We start from the raw sequence: 22,772 nt of genomic DNA, 5'->3' as shown, positions 1-22,772 counted from the left end.
TCACTACATATAATAAATTGTCGAATGCAGAATGTAAGATTGCGGCCATTTATTTTTCCAGCCGGAGAGAACGAGTCGGGACAATGGCGTTTGAGACGCGTCCGCCTCGGATACGTCAATTGCAAGATCTCAATAACGCCGCTTTACATGCAAGGAATTTAGACAAACTTGCATTTTTTATTATTTTTTTTTTTAGATAGCGTGTGTTGAATTCAATTAAGTAATTATTAGTCTGACTTGTGTTTTACCGTGTATTAGGATTTAGATGTGAAAGAAATACTGAATTCTACAGCATATGACATACTTGAAATTTTGTGACCAATCTTCGAGTACCGGTACCAGAATACTCTCCCGCTTCTTACTCTCCGAGTTTGTTCTTGACTAACATTGACGTTCAAATCCCCCATAATTTTTTAAATATTGACTCAATATTACAAACATTTTTTATCCGACTCGTTGGACGATATCGTCCTCTCGCGACAGCATCGTTTTTTCCTTACAAAGGGTAGGTTCTAATCATATCAACTCTTTCTTGATTCGTATACATACTTTTTCATAATATCACACAAAAACTTGAGAACGAAATCGCAAAAATACACTACACCGTCGCTAAACACTGAAATAATTAATTTTATAAGGTTATACACTTTCACTACTCAAAGTTACTTCACAAACTAAATAAAAATGTAATAGAATAAAGCGTTTCGTCGAATTAACATTTTTTTATTACCCGTTTACCATCTCGTCGTATCATACCATGTGTGAAGTCAACCGGCGGTAGCAGCCTTTCAGAGGCGGTAATATGGAACGTTAACTGAACAGCGGTGGCAAACTTCCGTTGCCTTTCGTAAGCATTCGGAACAGGATCGGATTCTGGTTAAATTTAAACTGTTCACGATTTAATTTTGTTGTTGTTTTGTTTATTTTGGGTTAATTTAATATGTGTAGCACCAATCCACTGAATAAGAACAAATAATAGAAACTCACCGTACTTTGTTTAGAATTTTTTAAATTTTTAATATTACCTGTCAATATCAAGGGTCATTGACTTTGATATTCACAAATTGTATACATACAAATACACCAAAAAAAGTAGGAACACATAGTTCTTTGTAAAAACTTGAAACGATTTAAAAAAAACATTTTATATCAATCAGGATAGTATTTTATTTTTTTTTTGTTGTGCAGGAGGGGGCTGTTTGATAAATATGCTTGTTTTTTTATATTTTTTGCTATTTCACATAAAATGTTAAAGTTGAAGAATCTTGTTTAAACCGGCAACACTGTGTAGTCGATCTATAGTCCAATGAAATTAGATTTATACGTGCCAAAAGTTAGTTCAGTAAACACGTAAAAATTAGGAAAAATTCCGTAGAATTGAATGAACTAGTTTACCCCTGTTGAGTGTTAGGGCTTCATTTCCAAAATGGCGTCCAAAGTTCGCATAAAACATTTTTTTTCATTTAAAAAAAAACTAATCATTTTAGAAAAAAAATGTTTTAGACAAAAGTTGTAGAACTCTTTTTATAAAAAAAATTAAAATTAATTAAAAAAAAATAGCTAAGCATTTTTTTAATTTGCACAGCAAAATACAACTCTCAGAGAAAATTTTAAGTCCAAGGTGGGTCACGTAAGTGCATTTAGTATGATTTATTGAAAATTGAAAAAAATGTTTTTTCGAAAAACTCAATTTTTGCAGAAACTATCAAATATTTTGCAGTTTTACAAAAATGCACTTATTCTACTTGCCAAGGACTACATATTCTGAAAGTTTCTTAAAATAAATCTTTTTTCGTTTTAAAGATACACACGAGTATAGAAACTTTAAAAAAAATGCGATTTTTAGCCGTTTTTTTGCAATACATTTGTTTATTGACATATGGCAGGGCTCAAAATTTTTGTTATAAAAAGTTCTATAACTTTTGTCTAAAACTTTTTTTTTTTAATGAAAAAACTGTTTTTTGCGAGCTTTGGACGCCATTTTGAAAATAAAACCCTAACATTCGGCTGGGAAAAAGTAGTTCATTCAATTTTACGGAATTTTTCCTAATTTTTAAGTGTCTTTGTTTACTGAACTAAATTTTGGCAAAAAACGAGGCATTTTCGACAATTTGACTGGCCTACTATGCCAGTCGCAAAAGCCACAATAAAGGCAGTGGTTCTCAACAAATTTCTATTAAAAAATCAGGCATATTTATTTTAAACTTCGACTGTTTTTCCTATTTTTTTTTTCGCAAAAGAAAACTTAATTACAGATTCTATACAGTAAATTGCACCGCTGTTTTAAAATACTATTTTTAAGGTTCACCCTGTATATTACTCTTCTCAACTTTCAACGACAATTAAAAATACTTACATACTATATTTTCAAAATTTTTCGCGGCCTGTTTCAACCATAATAAAAATTTTCATAACTCGCTGCTTTTTATCGGCGTTTTTTTTTCCAAATGGATGACCCTACTCTAGCCCGGTTTATTTCCCACTGGATTTGACCACAATAAACAGATTAAAATACGTTTGAAAGGGCCGCTTTGTTCGCCCACCGCAACAGTTAAAAATATGGACGTTTTTATGTGACGATAACGAACCGAAGGATAACCGTCCGAAATTGAGCGTGTCCTGAATTTATTTTCTATGGTCGGCGCCCACAGTGGGCGAAACTGGAAACGCAGCAGGTTAGATGGTGCAGCAATAAATGTTTCTTTAATCACATTGTATGCTGAAAACGCGCAAAATGTAAAATTTAGCAAGGTTTTTCATTAAATAAAACATAAAACTAATGATTTATAAACCCATAAACACCAAAGCCCTAAAACCCACAAACACATTTTGGGGTTGCCGGGTTTGGTAGTATGTGAATTTTGATGACAATGAATTTTGAGGCTTATGAGTTTTGAGGTTTATGGATATTGAAGTTACTGAAAACCATAAAACTAATGATTTATAAACCCATAAACACCAAAGCCCTAAAACCCACAAACACATTTTGGGGTTGCCGGGTTTGGTAGTATGTGAATTTTGATGACAATGAATTTTGAGGCTTATGAGTTTTGAGGTTTATGGATATTGAAGTTACTGAAAACCATAAAACTAATGATTTATAAACCCATAAACACCAAAGCCCTAAAACCCACAAACACATTTTGGGGTTGCCGGGTTTGGTAGTATGTGAATTTTGATGACAATGAATTTTGAGGCTTATGAGTTTTGAGGTTTATGGATATTGAAGTTACTGAAAACCATAAAACTAATGATTTATAAACCCATAAACAACGAAACTGTAAAACCTATAAACACATTTTGGGGTTGCCGGGCTTGGTAGTCTGTGAACTTTGAAGTAATTGATTTTGGGGTTTGTGGATTTTGAGGTTCATGGGTTTTGGAACTTACACGAGTTTTGAGGTTTATGGATATTGGAGTTACTGAAAAACATAAAACTACTTGACTTATAAACCCATAAACGCCAAAACCCTAAAACCCATAAACACATTTTAGGGTTGCCTAGTTTGGGAGTCTGTGGATTTTGAGGCTTATGAGTTTTGAGGTTTATGGATATTGGAGTTACTGAAAACCAAAAAACTAATGACTTTTAAATTCATAAATACTAAAACCCTAAAACCCATAAACACATTTTGGGGTTGCCGGGTTTGGGAGTCTGGATTTTGGGGTCTGGATTTTGAGGTTCATGGGTTTTGAGGCTTTTATGGACTGAAAAACATAAAGCTAATGACTTATGAACCCATAAACGCCAAATCCCTAAAACCCATAAACACATTTTGGGGTTGCCGGGTTTGAGAGCTGTGGATTTTGAAGACAATGGATTTTGGGGTCCGTGGATTTTGAGATTCATGAGTTTTGGGGCTTATGAGTTTTGAGGTTTATGTGTATTAGAGTTACTGAAAACCATAAAACTAATGATTTATTAACCCATAAACACCAAAACCCTGAAACTAATAAACACATTTTGGGATTGCCGGGTTTTGGAGTATGTGGATTTTGGCGTCTCTGGATTTTGAGGTCCATGAGTTTTGGGGCTTACGAGTTTTGAGGTTTATGGATATTGGAGTTACTGAAAAACATAAAACTAATGACTTATAAACCCATAAACAACAAAATCCTAACACCTAATAACAAAACTAATGACTTATGAACCCATAAACAAAGAAACCCTAAAATCCATAAACACATTTTGGGGTTAACGGGTTTGGGAGTCTGTGGATTTTGGGGTCTGGATTTTGAGATTTATAAGTTTTGGGACTTATGAATTTTGAGTTTACGGATATTGGAGTTCCTGAAAAACATAAAACTAACGACTTATAAACCCATAAACATCAAAACCCTAAAACCCATAAACACATCTTGGGGTTGTCGGGTTTGGAAGTCTGTGGATTTTGAGGACATAGATTTTGGGGTCTGCGAATTTTGAAGTTCATGGGTTTTGAGGTTTGTGGATTTTGGAATTAATGGATTTTGGGATTGATGGGTTTTAAGGTTAATGAGGGATTAGGCGTTTATGGGTTTTAGGGTTTACGTGGTTATGGGTGTTAGGGTTTAAATTATAGGTTATAAGGTCTATGATTTTTTGTTATTAGGATAATGGGTGATTGGGTTTATTGGCTTTATGTATTACTGGGTTTGTGAGTTATTTGAGACTAAGTACTTTTTGCTGATTTAAAGAGAAGATACAGGGTGTATCTAAATAACATCGAAAAATGTACGGCGCGATTCTCTGATAAAAATTATTAATAGGGGTCTTTAGTATAAAATTTTTTTAAAAAAACTCCCTTGAAAAGTTACGCCCCTCCAAAAATAAAAAAAAATGTTTTTCTTTTTTATTTTCCGTGTATATCAATCTGTAAAAAAAACTAGACTTCTTGAAATTTTTTCAACCCTGAAGTATTTTTGTAAGAGGTTGAAATAATCAACCCCTACGACACCTTTTCTTATAATTTTTTTAAAAATGCATTGCAATACATTTATTTTTTTTCTCATAAATCTTTAACATTTCGGAAAAACTTGAAGTGAACAAAAAGTTAGTAAATGAAAGAGGCTTTTTAGACATACTTTTTAAAAGGGAAAAAAATTAATATTAAAGACGATTTTAGTGACTGTGTGTGGCACCCTTTACCAGCTACTTCGAGCCGCTCTTCGTCGGATTAACGGCCCTCTCCCTGAGACTTACCCTGTTGTAGTCGAAGTGGAGGGGCTTGACACACACCGCGAACCGGTTGGCGGGGATGGACTCGTTGAAGTTATTGATGACGGCCAACAGGTTGGCCGGGTGGTCCCTCACCCTCGCCACCACGCTCACCGCCGCCGGCACCGTCCTGTTCGTCAGGGGGCACATCACGAAGCAGGCGCTGTACTTGAGATTCCAATTCTCCCTTATCACCTGCAACGGAAAAAGAAAAAAAATTACGCCCCTAGCAAGAATTTATGCTTCTTGCGCGTTATTATTCCACGCGGGCGACAAGAATAACAATGGGGAGCGGGGGTGGGGGGTTGCAGCCCGCTTTTGTGCGGAAGAAGAGAGGTACTTTTATCTGGGTTCGAGTTTTAAATTTATGCGTATTTATGCGTAAGGAGTTGTGGTAGCTAGATCTTGGATGAACAAAAACGCGAGCACCGGTCCCCTCGATCTCCAGATTTGGTGTCGTTGGAGATTTTTTTGAGGTAGTTATTTGAACTGGAAGAAAAACGGACATGAAACGGTATAAAAACAACGAGCAATTTTTTGAAGAAAAAAAAAGGAAAAGCTCGGTTTAATCAGCAATTTAATTCATATTTCAGCCTCAGTGAATCGATTGCAAAACGGTTCTTGTGAGGGGAAGAAAAATGTTAGAACAGATTCTAGTGTCTCCTTCCCCTCAATCTGTCGCTAAAAACAAATTTTAGAAAATCATTTTGAAAGGTCGAATTGGAGCTGTAAACCGCAGAGTAGTTGCCTGCCGCAATATCATTGGTTAAAAACTGTCTCACTTAAGATATTTAAAAAAAAATTGCAGGAAAAGAATATGAACACAGTTATGAACAGACAAGTATTTTAGGACGTTCCGATTTAATAAAACTTCACTTTCTCGCTAAATTTGAGACTAATTAAATCATTTTTATGATTTACACAAAGTTACCTCAATTAAAAACTCAGTGTCTACTAAGAATAGCCATCTGATTGTAAGATAGAGATGCTTCAATATAAAGTATGACATATTTTAAATGACCGGGTATAATTTTAGGCATATTATTTCACGATTTCATTAAAACATGAGCTATAAAGGACTTGCAAAAGAATACATAAGATACATAATTTATAATAATTCTCCTTCAAACTGCTGTTGTTGATTAACTTATAGTCCATATGCGTGATAGCGGCGGTTCTCGCCGTAGCGTATTATTTGAAATTCGCAGGTGTGACATATGGTGTATATTTCAAGCTTAGGCATCCAAACAAAGCCAGCCAGGTGCAACGTTGCCAAAACTAAAGGTTTACTACTTTAGTCAATAGCGAATGTACAGAAACTCTCGTTAGACTTTTAGACGTACCTCCGTACCCGATAAACCTCCTTAAAAAGCTCCCTGTACAATATGGAACATTTTAAATGATCGGGTATAATTTTAGACTGACTCTCTTATGAATCCAATAAGAAAACGGAGTTAGGAAGTACATAAAAACAGACAGAGATAGTTGAATACTTTGAAAGTAAGTATGGGGCATTTTGGATGACAGGGTATAGTTTTAGAGTTACTATTTCGCGAATTTAACGAGAGAAAATTATTAGAAAGTGCATAAATATATAGAGATAGCTTAATGATGTTTTTAAAATGTAGGGTATGATTTTAGAATGTGTTTGAATCTATAGGTGTTGAAAATTCTAACAGGCAATTACCACATGAGCGAAAATGATCATTTGAAAAACCGTTGCTCGAGAAATGGCATAAAAAATTGATTGAGTATGTCAAATACCCGGGTATAATTTTAGACTGGGTATTTCGCGAAACTAAACTCACAGGGCTATATCTCAGCTGAATGCCTTGACTGAGTATGTCAAATACCCGGGTATAATTTTAGACTGGGTATTTCGCTAAACTAAACCCACAGGGTTATATCTCACAAGGTATTAACTTTTGAATGGGGGTAAGTTGGACTAAATTGCAAGATATATATAATTTGAATGCACATTTTGAAACATGAAGTTTAAATAGACTAGAAAACCCCAAAATACTCGACTGTTTGCGACTCGTTAGATAAAATCCATTTTTCTCAGCAAAACGCTTTAGGCCTGACGGTATTATAACAATCGCATACGGCTTTCTTCGTTTATTTCCAAGTAACTTTATTAAACTTTCTTAATCGGGACATTCCCGACTTCGGGAAAAATGAGCTTCGTCACGTAAACGTCATTATAGAGAACGTAGCGACTCGGCCCAGTAGGAGAAACGGCTTCCGAGCGCGTATACCCGAATTCCAGATGAAGTCGACGGTGCGTGAGGAGAACACTCGTCGGTGCGGAAAAACGACTCGGCACCGTCTTAAGAAGATTAATGAAGATGCCCGGGGGTACCGCGAAGTCGCGAACAGTTGGCCCTGTAAATGACACCAGCGCCATTACCGTCCCTGCCGATTAGTTTCGTCTCAAGTCGACCCATGTTCGTGTCGTGCCATCAGCAAACATTAGGGGTTCAGTTAACGGATAATCTTTGTAAAACCCGTTTTATATTCACCAATTTTCCACATCGTACAATGTTTTTTGTCCACGACTGTACTTTAAGTTTTACTTTTTCAGATTTTTATGCGATTTCCCGCTAAACTATCGAACACAGAGTAAAACTGCGACCAGTTTCCAATGCCGTATATCAATTTGTTCATTTGCCGAGAGAGAATTGAGTTCCGACGGAATTATCTGCATTATCCTCCCCGTTCGTCGTTAAATTTAATTAGTTGCACTTGCTCGACTTGCTCCCTCGTCTGTAATCACCACCGACCCTCGCTAAGACGAAGTAATACTCGTCGCGCCCCATTCATTAATCGAATATGGTAACTACGTTACTTCCGCTCAAGTCGCATGTATTGTGGTGGTGCATTTGGAGTCTGTTCCGTCGAAGGTTAATAATTTGTTACTCAAGACGTGCGGGGAACCGTGAAGAATCCCATTTCCGCCATAAGGAAGACTATAGTACGCTGGGGAGCATTTTAAATGACCGGGTATGACTTTAGATTGTAGAAAAGAATAGAGCTAGACAGTACATAAAATGTGCATATAAATGTAGTGATACTTAAATGTACAGTACAAGGCATTTTAAATGACCTGGTATAATTTTAGTCTTCACGAATTTAACAAAAAATGAACTAAAAAGGGTATAAAACACTAGATATAGATGACGGAATACCTCGATTGTACATTTTAAATGATCGGGTATAATTTTAGTCTTCACGAATTTAACAAAAAATCTACCAAAAAGGGTATAAAGCACTAGATAAAGGTGCCGGAATTGCTCGAATGTACATTTTAAGTGATCGGGTATACTTTTAGTCTTCACGAATTTAAGAAAAATCTACTAAAAAGGGTATCAAACACTAGATAAAGGTGCCGGAATACCTCGAATGTACATTTTAAGTGATCGGGTATACTTTTAGTCTTCACGAATTTAAGAAAATTCTACTAAAAAGGGTATCAAACACTAGATAAAGGTGACGGAATACCTCGAATGTATATTTTAAATGATCGATCGGGTATAATTTTAGACTTTTTTTATGAGTTTGACAAGATAGCAAAATGAGAAAGTATGGGACATTTTAAACACCCGAGTATAATTTTTATGTCTGTAACAAGAGGAAAGTACATAAAAAATAGACAGAGACAGTTGCACGCTTTGAATGTACAGTAGAGGACATTGCAAAAGGCCGGGTATAATTTTAGATTTACTATTTCGCAAGAGAAGATTGTTAAAAAGTGCATAAAAAATATAAAGAGATATATGAATGTACAGTATAAATAATTTTAAATGATCGGGTATAATTTTAGGCTAACTATTTTACTGGTTTATAAGAGGAGAAACTCAGAAAGTGCACAAAAAATAGAAAGAAACAGTTGAATGTTGATATAGGACATTTTAAAATGAGAGGGTATACCATTAGATTAATTGTTTCTGGAATTTTTAACAAAGAATACCTTGTACCTACTTTAAATAATTGAGTATAATTTTAGCTTGATTCAACAAGAGAGCAGAGTTAAAAAATACACAAAATAAATGAAAGTTAATTGTATAGTACACACCATTTAAATGATGACCGGGTATAACTTTAGATGGACTGTTTGGGACATTTTAAAAGACTGGGTATAATTTTAAACTTACTATTTCGTGAATTTAATAAGAAGATTATTAGAAAGTACATAGATATACTTGAATGTGCAGTATGAGACGATTTAAAGGATCAGGTATAATTTTGGTCTAACTTTTTTCTAAGTTATAAATGCATAAAAATATATACTTAGAGATACTTGAATGCACAGACATTTTAAACGATCGGGTATGATTTTGGACTAACTACCTTACTAGTCAGAAAGTGCACACAGTTGAATGTCTAATATAAGACATTTTAAAAAGAACGCTATAATTTAACAAATAAGAGCTAGAAAAAAATAAATAAAAGACAGTATACCTTGAAGGTACATTTTAAATAACCGGGTATAATTTTAGACTGATTATTTCATGACTTCCGCAAACGAGCAGCGTTAGAAAGTGCGTAAAAAATAGATACGAGATAAATGAAAATGAAATATACGTGTGAAGTATATTAAATGATCGGGTATATTTTTAGACGGATTATTTTATTTAAATTTTCGGGTATGATTTTAGATTTAATTAAAGGCCACTCTCCGGTCGTCTTTTGACTTTTTACTTTACTTGCGGTCAAATTTTCCGCGCTTTTAGGTGAGATTGTTTTCTATTGAGCAAAAAACTAAAGTTTACAAACTTTTTTCCTATCAAATATTAACGAGGCAGGATACACGAGAAGATCCGGGACGTTTAGCCGGCCCGACGCTGTGCCCATAAATCGAATTATTCATTCACCTAGGAGGCGGCTTCATCATTTATTTGTCGGATTCGTGGCGCTTTTACCAACATCAAAGTTGGCCGGGCGCTCTCCGGGAACTTGGGAGGAGGATGGGGCCGGGGCGGTTCCGGGGGCGGGCTGGGAGCGATCTAAATGTGTTTACTTTTACATCGTCGGATAGTTCGAGGAGAGGAATTAGAAAAATCGCTATTCTAACGCATGGAAGCTTTGGCAGACAGAATACACTTAAAATTTAAAATAAAAAAAAAATCATCTATCTCTTGTCATATTGGTCGCTAACATCCGTTTCCTTTTTACTACACGTATTGGAATAATTGAAATAATAATAATAATAACAGGTATTTCCCACTTGTATGCTTATGACACGCACTGACACGTTTATCAGCTGGGAATAGACACATAAAGTGATTTCAAAAAAAGCGAAAACAGTCAAATTTGCAGGAATATCGAATAAAAGTATGATATGGGCTCATTACTAAGCACTTAATGACTTCAGAATTATTTATACCATCACACAATTTACATAGATCACTAAATTACCTTCACGTGATCTAAATTGTTAATCGATACTGAAATATCTGTGTAGAGTTTCCATAATTACATAGTATTAAAAATTCTAGTTAATGCTATTGTGATTGATGGCGTTAATAATAAATTAAACAAACATTTAACAAGAAATATGTTATATACTTTTGTTTACCTTAATTTTGCCGGGTACAGTCACAGACATATGGTAGGAGGAGTTAAAATCGTTGACTTTGTACCACAGCCTGCACCACACTCTCTCTGGTCCCCTAGTTTTAGTCGCTCCAATAATCCTCACATTCCTCTGCCTCCTCTGATCGTAGAAGGCAGAGAACACGAAAAATTTGTACCTGCAACAAGGATAAAGTGGTTAAATCTCTAGAATATGTCACAGTAAATAATTTTCGACTAATAATTAGGTTGTTCATTAAATTACTCCAAAGTAAAAAAACAGCAAAAAAATTAACCGTGAACAGTTTAAATTTAAGCAGAATCCCATCCTGTTTCGAACGCTTACGAAGGGCAACGGAGAACCGGAAGTTCTAAATGCTATGGAAGAGAAGATATCAAGTATGTCATATGCTGTAAAAAAGTGAGTAAATATATTATTTAGTATGTTTAGTGTATTTAATGTGTATTTAGTGTACTGTAGTATTTAATGTAGTGTATTTAGTGTAGTGTATACGTAGTATTATTATTTTAAAAATATCCTGCGTAACCAGCGACTGATTACAAGTGTCAATAAACTATAAGCAGAGTACTGTATCGATTTTTCCATCATTAGCTCTTCAAAGTTGCCTACTGCTAATGAAATCGCACAAACAGCTAAGACCTCAGCTATAGTAGAGTATTTTTTTTATAAACTGCATATAATACAGGAGAGCCTTATCTCTACCATCTCAATTAGATAACGCAATTAACGTTTGTATCTCTCCTGGTCACGGAGTGGCGATAAATAAACTCACTTTAACCTTATCAGAGCGACTACAAAGTAGATTTTCACTCGAGTGCCCCGCTCACTCGGCGGTTGCATGTTCTGTTTGAAATTTATGAACTTTCCCCCCCATTTTTTTTTCTCGGACACGTCCGTAAGGAAGGTTTTTACTATTATTGGCAAAGTCCTAAGTTGCGTGGCAGTAAAATTTTATTGCTGCACCATATATATTTTTTTAATACGTGGAAGCTTCGTTACGGCATGGCAGCTGAAATGATATTTACGAGGGTTTTTTAGCTGTAATGGAACACCTACCCTCCTAGTGTAAGTCTGTCATGGTGTAACAAATTTCCGAGGGCTCGTCATAATACACAGGGAGTAGAAGAATTAGTGTCCCATGGCTTTATTCAAAACCTTCTAAACTTTCTGCATGGTTGCCGTATTATTAAATTTTCTGACCTATTCCACTTGTCACCACACAGTAAGGGGATGAAATAATACACCTCTTGCAAATTTATTATCAGAATTTTTAAGTACATACAAATTTTGAAAACCGGTTTGGATAGCCCTGCTTTTTTTTACCATACAAGCTACCTATGTAGGTATTTGATAATATAATAAGTATCTATTAAATTACGTTAAATTTGGTCTCACTTTGTTTTGTTGTAAGGAAGTCGTTCTTTATTTACTTGAAATTAATACCTGCCTTGTCCTTATCCTTAAAGCCTTTGTACTATCCCTCACATTGACATCAGACACTACCCGCGTACTATGTGACGCGTACATTAACCCAAACTCAAACACTGAAACTATAAGTAGCTTTTAACTGTTTCATTTTGTTCAGCTATTTTTGAAGCACCCTGTATTATTATTATTATTATTATTAAGAAATCAAAACTGTAAATCATTCGTTAAACAAATTCAACTACTGACAAAAAATCGTACTAATCGGTAGCCACTGTTAGAACAAAAGAGTATTTCCTACGAAGGCAAAAGATTATAAACATTTCACAGCTGCCTAAGCTATATATGGTTTATGACAATGAGTAACACAATATGTTGTAACAACTGTTTTTTTTTTCAAGGGCAACGGAGAACGACGAATTAAAAGCAACAAAGAACGAGTTGATACATACCTACAAAAATTAAACCCTATCGAACAAATTTTGCACCGTTTTATCCACTGTACCAATTTCCCGAACAGTTGTAGCTCGTAACCAATCCGGCTATAAATCGACATTATCCACTAACGCCGATAAATCGTTACGTAGCAAAAAAAGGCACAGGAAAATGATAAAGGGTAAATTGTTGGTGCATAATAGAAACGTATGGCAGTTGTAGCTGTTGTCGACTAGGAAGAATACGTTTCAATTTGTGAAAACTTTCGATGCTCGACGAGGTTAAAGTGTTCCGCCTGTAGGAAAACATTTACCGATTCAATTCCATGCACTCGCGAGTGATGTTCATTTCACACTTTTGCAGAAAAAAATAATACGAGCACTACACGATTTATCGATTAAAGTCCCGGCTATGGATAATTTATTAAAGATCTAGGGTATGTGACGATACGCTTTGAATTTTTTTTATTTATAACTGGATATAAATATAAAAATACTCTTGCATATATTAATAATAGTAAACATCTTTTGAAAATGTGAACCTTGTAAACTAATTCTTGAGATGTCTCCAAACAAAAAAATCAGTAGGGGTCATATCGGGTGATCTGGGTGGCACATTGAATATGAGGAGCACTTACGTCAACAAATTATAGCTGGTTGTGATGTGATGTGATCAGAGCTACTCCTGGAATTTTTGCACGTGGTCGAGCTGCAATTTCAAGAAGATCTGAAGCACGTATTTTGGCTGAAGGTGGCCATTTTCAACATTTGTTATAATAAACCGTAGTAAATCAATTTTGTTGCTAATCGGTTTGGAATACAAAAAAGTGTAAAGAAACAAAAAGTGAAGATAATACAATGGCGCATATGATGACCTATTTATTTGTAATATTATACACACATTAATATCACAGGGTGATACCTATAGGTATATTTTTTTGGCAAATTATGACCGATGATACCCACACCTCCGCCACTGGTAAGTTTCTAAAGCTGGTAATTTTTTGTTTCATACGTACCGTCATACTAAATATGCACACTGAATTTGGTTAAATTATCTCAAGCAGTTTAGAAATTAAAAATTAAATGTTTGACTTCTACTTAAAAACACCCTGTATATTGAGAAAAGTGTAAAATCAAGTATTTTGAAACTTTGGAATATTTCTGCATATTTAGTACTTTTATGATGATATCTCACGATTTTGAGGGTCCAAAAGCAGCCAAAATGCTAAATTTAATTGAAAAAAAAAAAATCTAAGTCCGAGATGACTTCCGGGAAATGATTCTCCTTACCTGTTGGAGTGTAGGTTACCTTGAAATAAAATTTCACGGACTTGCGTGGGGTTTTTGATTTCGACACGGCTTTGGTGAAACGAACAAAAAATACATCAAGACAGTCTTGGAGTACATAATAATAATTTCAGGACACCAACACCATGCGTCGAAACGGCTTCAAAATACACAAAAATTTGTCGAATCGATTTTAGAATCTTTCAAAAATATCAAAAGAGCTGTAAAATATGTGAAAGTACATAGAAACACTATCACAAAACATTAAAAATTATCAAAACGGCTTAGATTATGACAAAATACGTCAGTCGTTTTGCATTGTATACAAATTCATGAAATTTACTGTCAAATACATTAGTACGAATAGTTACATAGTCCGAAATACCCTCGTAATGTTAAAAAAACTGTGGAATACAATTACATACAAATGCATCAAAAACTTTTTGAAGGAACATTTTGTACAAATACTTAGTTTTCTATTCTAAAAAACTTATTGCCGTTTTGTGGAAACTCGTACAGAAATTACACTTTACTCGCAAATAATATTTTTTTTTTAATTTCCATGGCTTACTGGATTTTATGGATTTGAAATCATGGCGGATATTGTTTCAGAAACATTGTTCAAGGCCATTTTTCAACATCAGCATTTTTTTACTCTTTCTAAAGTCGTTTCACCTATCCGTGAACACCCTTTATACAGGGTGATTCAGAACTTATCCAAATAAAATTTTTTTGAATGTACAGGGGACTTTTACAAATACAATTTTGTAAAAAGAAAAAGCAATTCGTAAATTAGGCGCATATACATATATACCGTTTTTCACATATTTCGCTGCATTTTATAGAAAACCGAAAATAGACGTTTTGTTGCTATGCCTGTCTAGTTTCAAATTCCTTTTTTGAAACTTCAGTCAGACAATTACACGAATATATAGCCCTCCGCGAAATAATTGCAAAAAAAATTCAAATGGCGATTGTGCAAAAACTATTCGTTCGACAGAATCAGTGTTTTGCACATATAAAATACATGTAAATAGCTACTTGTGTGCAAGGTTTCAGTTCTTAAAATTAAAAAATGGCGGATTTGTGAATTTTTAAAGAAAACGTCAAACTTTTCGGATTTTTTCGGATTTTCTCCGGTTTTAATTATCGATCGGAAAATCCTCATTCTCTTCGTAATTTCATTCTCTACGATATCGATCAACTTCGAGTTGCTATACACGTCAGCCATTTTTGACAATTGAAAATCTAATGTAAACACTATCGCAAAAACGTTAATACTAAAATGGACAGCGTCTAGTAAACAACTAAAATGAAAACCGGGAGACTGAACCAAGTCACTCTCGAACTCTCGAAATTACTGTAGATTAGAAAACTCCTTTAATTATTTTCAGCACTGTGTATATTTCTCCGTTTCCATTATCCCCCTATTATTCAAATGGTTGAACGCGGTACTCGACGGCGTCGTTTCGTAAAGAATTAATTTGGATTTCCCGAAAACAATAAACGGGACTTTAGCCGGCCTAACGATTCAATTAAGCTTTTCGGCAGTCGTTGGGAATTTATGAGTTCAATGAATATATTCCACGGCGATGCGACGATGTTGGCAGATCCGCGCCGCTTTGCGGTTTAGCGGACGGCGGCGCCGAGATTTTAGAGGAAAAAGAGAATGAAATATGTCCATTGCATCGAATCGCTAAGCTTTGGATTTATGGCCGTCCCGAAAAGGTCGAACTTAAACGAAAATTTAAAATCAACTGAATGAAATTGTGATTTTCTTTGTGTATCCTGTGGAAGTAACATTCCATTCTAGGAATTTCCCGAATTTCCAAGACTGTTTTATGTAAAATATACGAAATATTTGAGAGAGAAATTCACGCAATGGTTAAATACGTCAATGTAAGTCTTCTTCGAATATACTGACAGACAATGAAAAGGCTACATTTGACAAAGCATTAATCGTTGTAAACAAACAGCCGAATGACAGGGACTGTCGACGTTTGCAGACGGGAAAGAGAGATCGGTGCGCTCTGTGTTTTTGATCATCTCGTGTAAATGTTATTTTTATAACAATAATAGTACCTTATGTTATAGTCTTTTCGAAGTCAGTTGAACGTGTATAAAAACGCCTAGCAATAAAATTTAATGAATTTCATAGGCGCCCCTAAAAAAGTTTTCTGCTAAAGGTAAAAAATTGTAATAATTTGTATACAATGTGTAGGAAATTTCTATTATATGTTTATTTAACCAACAACATATTTTAATTAATTATATCCTCAAACAATTTTATTATATTGATGGTAAATTTCGTTTTATTTCAAAAGGTCTCCAAAATGCCATATTGTAATAATATTATTTCTCCCTTTCGCAATTGTAATATCAATGATTAATAGAAGGTGCCTATAATAAATTAAAATTACCTGAATTACTCCAAATTCCGCATTGCGGCACTGCACTGCTAGGCCATTTGTTGACAACTGAATTTATAGCCAGGTCGCTCAGTGCGGTTGTGTTTGTGCCGCGTTTGCCCGCGCGCTCATCGAACTGGGCGACTAGACTTGTATATGGGTATGGCTAAATATGGGAACAAGTTTTTCAAATATTTCAATGCCGAGTTGCTGCGTCAGCATCTGGTATATACTGCCAACTTCTTGGGTCTTCATTTGAGATCGGACAGACTATATAAGTGACATAAGCCATTATAAAAGACAGCTACTTTGAAGCGTTTTGAAGGTTGAAAAAGCGACAAAGTAGCTGAAGGACAATTCAAGAAAATAGGGCTCAAAATCAATCCTTGAAGCACCCCAGAACCTAGCGAAGACAGTATAAAATTTCTGTTTAGCCTTGCTGGTAAGCAAGGTGTGGGCTAACGTGTCGAAGGCTTTGGAAAAATCAAGTGAAAATGCTGAAGCCTCAAAAATTTTTGTCTAAAAAACTGGTCTTTGAAATACACCAGCAATATCTAGTAAAAAGTTGGTAATAAATGGTTATCCAATTTTTCGAATTTGTTTAATACCTTTAAAATAGAGTAAAATATGCCTGAGATGATAATAGAATATACAGGGTGAATCACAACTTATCCAAAAAATTGGGAATTGAAGCGTCATGAAAAATGGAACCATTATCATAAAAAAATTTTGTAAAATCTTTATAGTTTTCCAGAAAAAAATTATTCAAGTTGTATTATTTTCAACCCTTACATTGCTGGACTACTGTAGTCTCTAGCGTCATTCGCTGTGCTCAACGCGCTCTCTCACCATGAGGTCCCAGACAATTCCAAATACTGAAATCCGATATTAGTATTAACGTGTTTGCGATAGTGTTTATATTAGTTTTCAAGTGTCAAAAATGGCTTATGTGTATAGCTACTCGGAGCTGACGGATATCGTTTTTATTTATGGTAAAGTAAAACAACATGTGTGTTATGGTGAAGCAAGCCAACATTTGTGTTAGTTCGTAGAAATTGTGTAAGACAGGCCCAAATGTATTTACACCTCTGTGGACAAAATTTGTTGCAACATCAAATATGTCAAATTATTTTATTAATTAAAACCATAAATTAATTTAATTAATTAATAATAATAATGGCGGCAAAAGCAGTTGAATTTGCTGATATAAAATAGGTACTATAAAATTTTATATTTCTTTCCTTAGGAAAGAAATTCTTTCAATTTTTTGGCCCTGCACATTAAAAAAAAATTTTTTTGGATAAGTTTTGAATCACTGTATACTTAAAAAAAATGCTGCACCATTTTCAGAATCAAGTGATCTAAATACGTTGTCTGCACTTTCCTATAAAACGGTTGTGGTACTGAAACCTTTCTGAAGCGAACTGAAAAAAGGTTAAAATGTTTTTAGAATATGAGTAGACATGACAATTAGACCTGGAATGAATCGGGTGAATGTTTGATACAGTTTTAGGATTGCTTACTTTTGCTATCAGTTTAACTTTCGAGATTTCAATTTTCCGTTTTGTTCGCTAGTCAGATGGTTCAGCGCATAGAAGGATTTAGACGAAATATTTAAATTGGTAGTTAACGACATGACATTCGTCTTTGTCTTGCACTGCTAGGATGTGCGCACATTGTAACGCAACGTAGCCAAGTTGTGCAGATTATCCAAGACGTGCATTACACTTTTTTGTTTGTTTGGGTCCAATCTACAAACAGTTAAAAAATGAGAGCCTGTAGAACACTTACATAAATCAGTTTCTTAACAGATTTTTCGTAAAATTGCCATCGATTCCCTGCATAAAAAAATATCTGGTCCCCTACAAATTGCACTTAAAACCCTTTCCTTATTCGATGACATTTTTTAAGAAACGCTTCGCCGACCCGGAGAAAGGTCCGGACAGGACGTAATAGCGTCGTACCTTTCGCTACGGACATTTATTAATACGGCGGGTCGTAACAGTCGGCGGGACAGGTCTACGTCCTACCGCCCACGAAATGAAAAACGGGGCTTATCCTTTAAAAACATAAAGAGGACTACATTTGTTCAACTGTCTCTTGGTGACCCTTATCCTCGTTTACTGTACGCATCAAAAGAAATTTCAAACGTCCGAAATGTGAAATAAAGCCTCGCCCGGAATATTAATTGTGGGTTTATGCCACGTGGCAATTTCCTTGCCTGATTTCGCTGGTATTTTTATAACGGTGTTTCGTACATATGATTCTTGGTGTTATCAAACGAGACGGTACTTTTTTATTGTGACACAGTGACGTAACGATTTTTTGTTACCACAAGAAAAAATGATGTAGATAAGTAGATACCAACATTTCACATCTAATTCTGTCGTAAACTGTTTATTATTAAAAAAAAATGATACTTGTCCTCGAATGAATCCTTGACAGCTATTATGCAATAACACAAGACATATTTAACGAGGAAAGATATGGTTTAAAAATGTACTTTTTCTTCTGGTGCAAATATGGAATCTGGACTTAATACAAGACAAAAGCACTTATTCTCATTTCTTTATCTTAAACATCAATAATCTAATAATTCTACACTAATGCAAAAAATTAAAGGGTCAAAAAAATTTCCAAAAATTTTCCGTGATTTTTGACAGACTGTATTTAGGTGGAAAATACTCGTATCGGGAATTAAAAAAAAGCATTTTGAAGCTTTAAAATTCTAGTTTTTAGGTCTTTCGGTCGAAATTTTTTAGGAGCTATGGTTATCATGAAATTCTAAGAAATAGCGTGACAAAAAATTTTTGCATTTTAAATTTTCTTTTTTTAATTCACGGACTTGTAAAAATCTTTTTCAGCCAAGCCATTGAATGTACCAGATAGCTTGTTTATTCAGCTTCAATTTCCTTCTTTTTTATTTTGATACGATCATTTTTCATCGAAAAATCGGACTTTCAATGGAAAAGGATCCTTTTGTCTTCAATCATCGATATCTCGGCGACAAATGGTCCTACAGAGAATTGAAGGGCAGTTTCGAAAACTGGAATAAATTTCCTATAACATGCCACAACTTTTCGAAAAAATTTAATTTTCATCTTTTACAATAATTTAAAAAAACAGGAAAAAAGGTAATTTATGGTTTTCTAGAAAATTGTCGGCTAAATTAGAAATATTCACGAAATGACCAATGTTAAGCATGACTTAGAGTTCGATACACCCAGAAGAACCCTTTGAAGTTTCATCTCGATCTAGCGAACCGTTCCTTTGTCTCAGTCAAACTTTTGAAAATTACAAGGGTCACGCTTTTTTAGCTTAAATACTTCATAATCATGATTAAAATTGAAAAAAATTTTTTTTTGAGGTTTTCTCACATTTTTACCGCAAAGAATGCTTAAAATAGATGAAAAAAATTTTCGAAATTTTTCCAAGTATTTTTGTTTTTTTTGGAAAACCTTCCGAACATTGAAGAAAACAAAATCCAATTGTTTTCAGCACGATTCGACTTTTTCGTCCTATACTTCTGTTATTCGCCTTTTAATTAAATTATTTTTTCCTCAATTTAAACGTTATTTGCGGTAAAAATATTAGAAAACCTCAACACTTTTTTCCATTTTAATCATGATTAAGAAAGAAAGAAAGAAAGAAAGAAAGTTTATTGGACCATGTTACATATATGCATATACATTTATGGCAAGTGAAAGGTACAAATGTGAATACAGTCATACATATAAATGTGTGTAAGACAAAGAAAATATAGTATATCAAACATAACACATAGAGTACATCATCACAAACAAGCCGAAACAATCCAGCTTCGCACGAAGCGACATATAACAGCAATTATTTATAATCTGTATTAAGAAAATCGTGTATTGTATAGAAACAGTATTGACTTAGATGCCTCCTAATTACAGTTTTAAAACAATTCAGATTTAACGATTTAACAGTAGTTGGCAGTTTATTATAAAGTTTTTAAGCTCAAAAACGTGACCCTTAAATTTTTTCAAAAGTTTGACCGAAACAAAGAAATGATTCGCTAAATCGAGGGTTCTTCTGGGTATATCGAACTGTAAAAGTCATGCCTAACATTAGTCATTTCCTGAATATTTCTAATTTAGCCTTAAATTTGATAAAAAACCATAAATTACCCTTTTTTCCTGTTTTTTAAATTCCTGTACAGATGAAAAAAAAAATTTTTTCGAAAAATTGCGGCAGCATGTTATACGAAATTTATTCCAGTTTTCGAAACTGCCCTTCAATTCTCTGTAGGACCATTTGTCCCTGAGATATCGATGAATGAAGACAAAAGGATCATTTTCCATTAAAAATCCGATATTTCGATGAAAATGGTAGTATCGAAATTAAAAAAAAGGAAATTGAAGCTGAATAAACAAGCTTTCTGGTCCATGCAATGGCTTAGCTGAAAAAAATGTTTTCAAGTCCGTGGACTTTTTAAAGTTTTACTCGAAAATAAGACTTTTTTCGAAAAACATAAGAGAGTAGTAATTTGTAGAAAATTCAAAGACGAATCCGAAAATATCATGGTTGTTATAGTTGTTACGATGTCAATTATTGGAACCTGTAAATCTTAAAGCACAGGACCGTATGCACTTCTCCTGAAACTTCTTCTTATGCTTTGACTATGATGTGTCTCGTAATTTATACTCGAATAGCAATTCGGCGAATCCGGTATTGGAAAACTAGTCCGCCTGATGTAGAATTGACGGTGGTGCGTTGGTCATCAAAGCAAACCTGTACTGGTCTACTAGGTCGTAAATAATTTTTTTGTATGGTACACGGATTCACTTTGTCGCTTTGCCAGTGCCGTGCAGAGCATTGCTTGGCGGGGTATGTTGTTGGTATAACACGTATTATTATTTATTAATTGATATTATTATTTGGTCATATAGTAACCAGTAAAGGGTAATAGTTATTAAAATAAATGTTATATGTAATTATCTAGTAATTTAGCGTGGCTCTCTGGAGACTCTTTGAAGCGGTGGATAAAGAAATAACTCGGGAAAATTCCCAAATAGTAGGACCGGTTTTTGTCGACATATTATATTAAATATACAGGGTGTCCTAAAAGTGACGCCCGTCCTTCTAGGATTTGATTAGGGAGATAAAAACTAATTGAAAATCAAGAGTGGAAAATTTTCCGATTGTTCTCCATTGTTGTTATTCAAAAAAATATTCAAAAAACTAAAAAAGTGAAAATCCATTTTTTTTCTCAAAACTGAGGTCTGTGCTTATTGGGACCAAGACATATAATTTATAACCAATAGTAGGTAAGTACAGTTTTCGATTGTCGGTTGTACCTGGGCGTAAGGAATTATTTTAACCTGAAACGGATAGAGAAAAACATACAAAAGGTGTTCAAATAAGTTGCCTTCTACTTCAAGACAAAGATTATCACGATTCAACATTGAAGCATGAACACTTTGTAGCATCTCTTGGTCTATTAACGCGACAGCAGCGTATATACGGATTATAAATCTTTTCTTTTAAATAACCCCATAAGAAAAATCTGGGGGATTCAGATCTGGTGATCTAGGAGGCCATGGTCCACCTCTTCCAATCCATCTGTCTCGGAAGTTTTGATTTAGATAACTAAATTTTATATTCGTAAACCATAATGCGATGGAGCTCCATTATGTTGAACCAATAATTTAGTCTAACTGCTAACGGAATGTCATCCAGCAATGGCAAGTTTTCATTTAAAAACATACAGCTGCAGCAAATACAGCTTTGAACTACATAAATATTTAATAACCCAGCCCAAATGTATATTTTCAGTTTTCTGAATAATTTTTTGAATAACTGAACAAAGAAAAACAATAGGAAAATTTTCCACTCTTGATTTTCGATTTGTTTTTGTCCCCTTAATCAAAATCCATAAGGACGGGCGTCACTTTTGGGACACCCTGTATATGAATGTTTGAAAATTGAAAATAGTGAACAATGTGATAAAAAAGTTAGGACACTGATTAACGAATTAACTAAGATATCCAAAAAACGCGAATTTATCGCGTAATTAAAGAAGTATTGATCACGGTACAAAACTAAAGAAAATGACGATTTTACCAGATGTAATGCGGCGCACAATCCATTGGCGTGTCTGCGTAAAAGGCAACAAGATATAGAAAATATTGAAAAAAAGATAATAAAACATAACATCTAATATTTTTTACGGTTTGCTATAACTGAAACTTTGATCCATTTTAATTATTACAGCATTTTAAAACGTCCCAGTTGTGTTTTTTAAATTTATAAATTTATTGTAGCCATGGAATTAGACCCCTCGTCTACGCTTATGCTATGACGTTTCTCAGAACGGGTAAATCAAGTCCGTTTACACCCACTAAAAAAGCATTTCCCTATTCCCTACCAAGTGCAAAAGACAGAGATAGAATATA

General features: G+C 34.4%; 1 protein-coding gene across 5 annotated transcripts in view; it reads right to left on the bottom strand.

The window, feature by feature from the left end:
• LOC108906905 overlaps positions 1–22,772 on the bottom strand; it is an 83,907-nt gene that overhangs the window by 20,867 nt on the left and 40,268 nt on the right. For all 5 annotated transcript variants that reach the window (XR_002763059.1, XM_018710343.2, XM_018710346.2 and 2 more), the window contains 2 exons: positions 10,776–10,950; positions 5,183–5,392 (listed from right to left, as the gene is read on the bottom strand). Coding sequence is in view for 4 of the 5 variants with exons in the window: in XM_018710343.2 (XP_018565859.1) it covers positions 5,183–5,392; positions 10,776–10,950 (385 nt within the window). In the remaining variant the exon portion in view is untranslated. The remainder of the gene's footprint in view (positions 1–5,182; positions 5,393–10,775; positions 10,951–22,772) is intronic.

Source organism: Anoplophora glabripennis, unplaced genomic scaffold (genome assembly GCF_000390285.2).
Source record: "Anoplophora glabripennis isolate ALB-LARVAE unplaced genomic scaffold, Agla_2.0 scaffold354, whole genome shotgun sequence".
In the NCBI taxonomy this organism is placed as follows: Eukaryota; Metazoa; Arthropoda; class Insecta; order Coleoptera; family Cerambycidae; genus Anoplophora; species Anoplophora glabripennis.
Note: the sequence above shows the minus strand (reverse complement) of the source record. Positions and strands in the feature narration are given on the sequence as shown.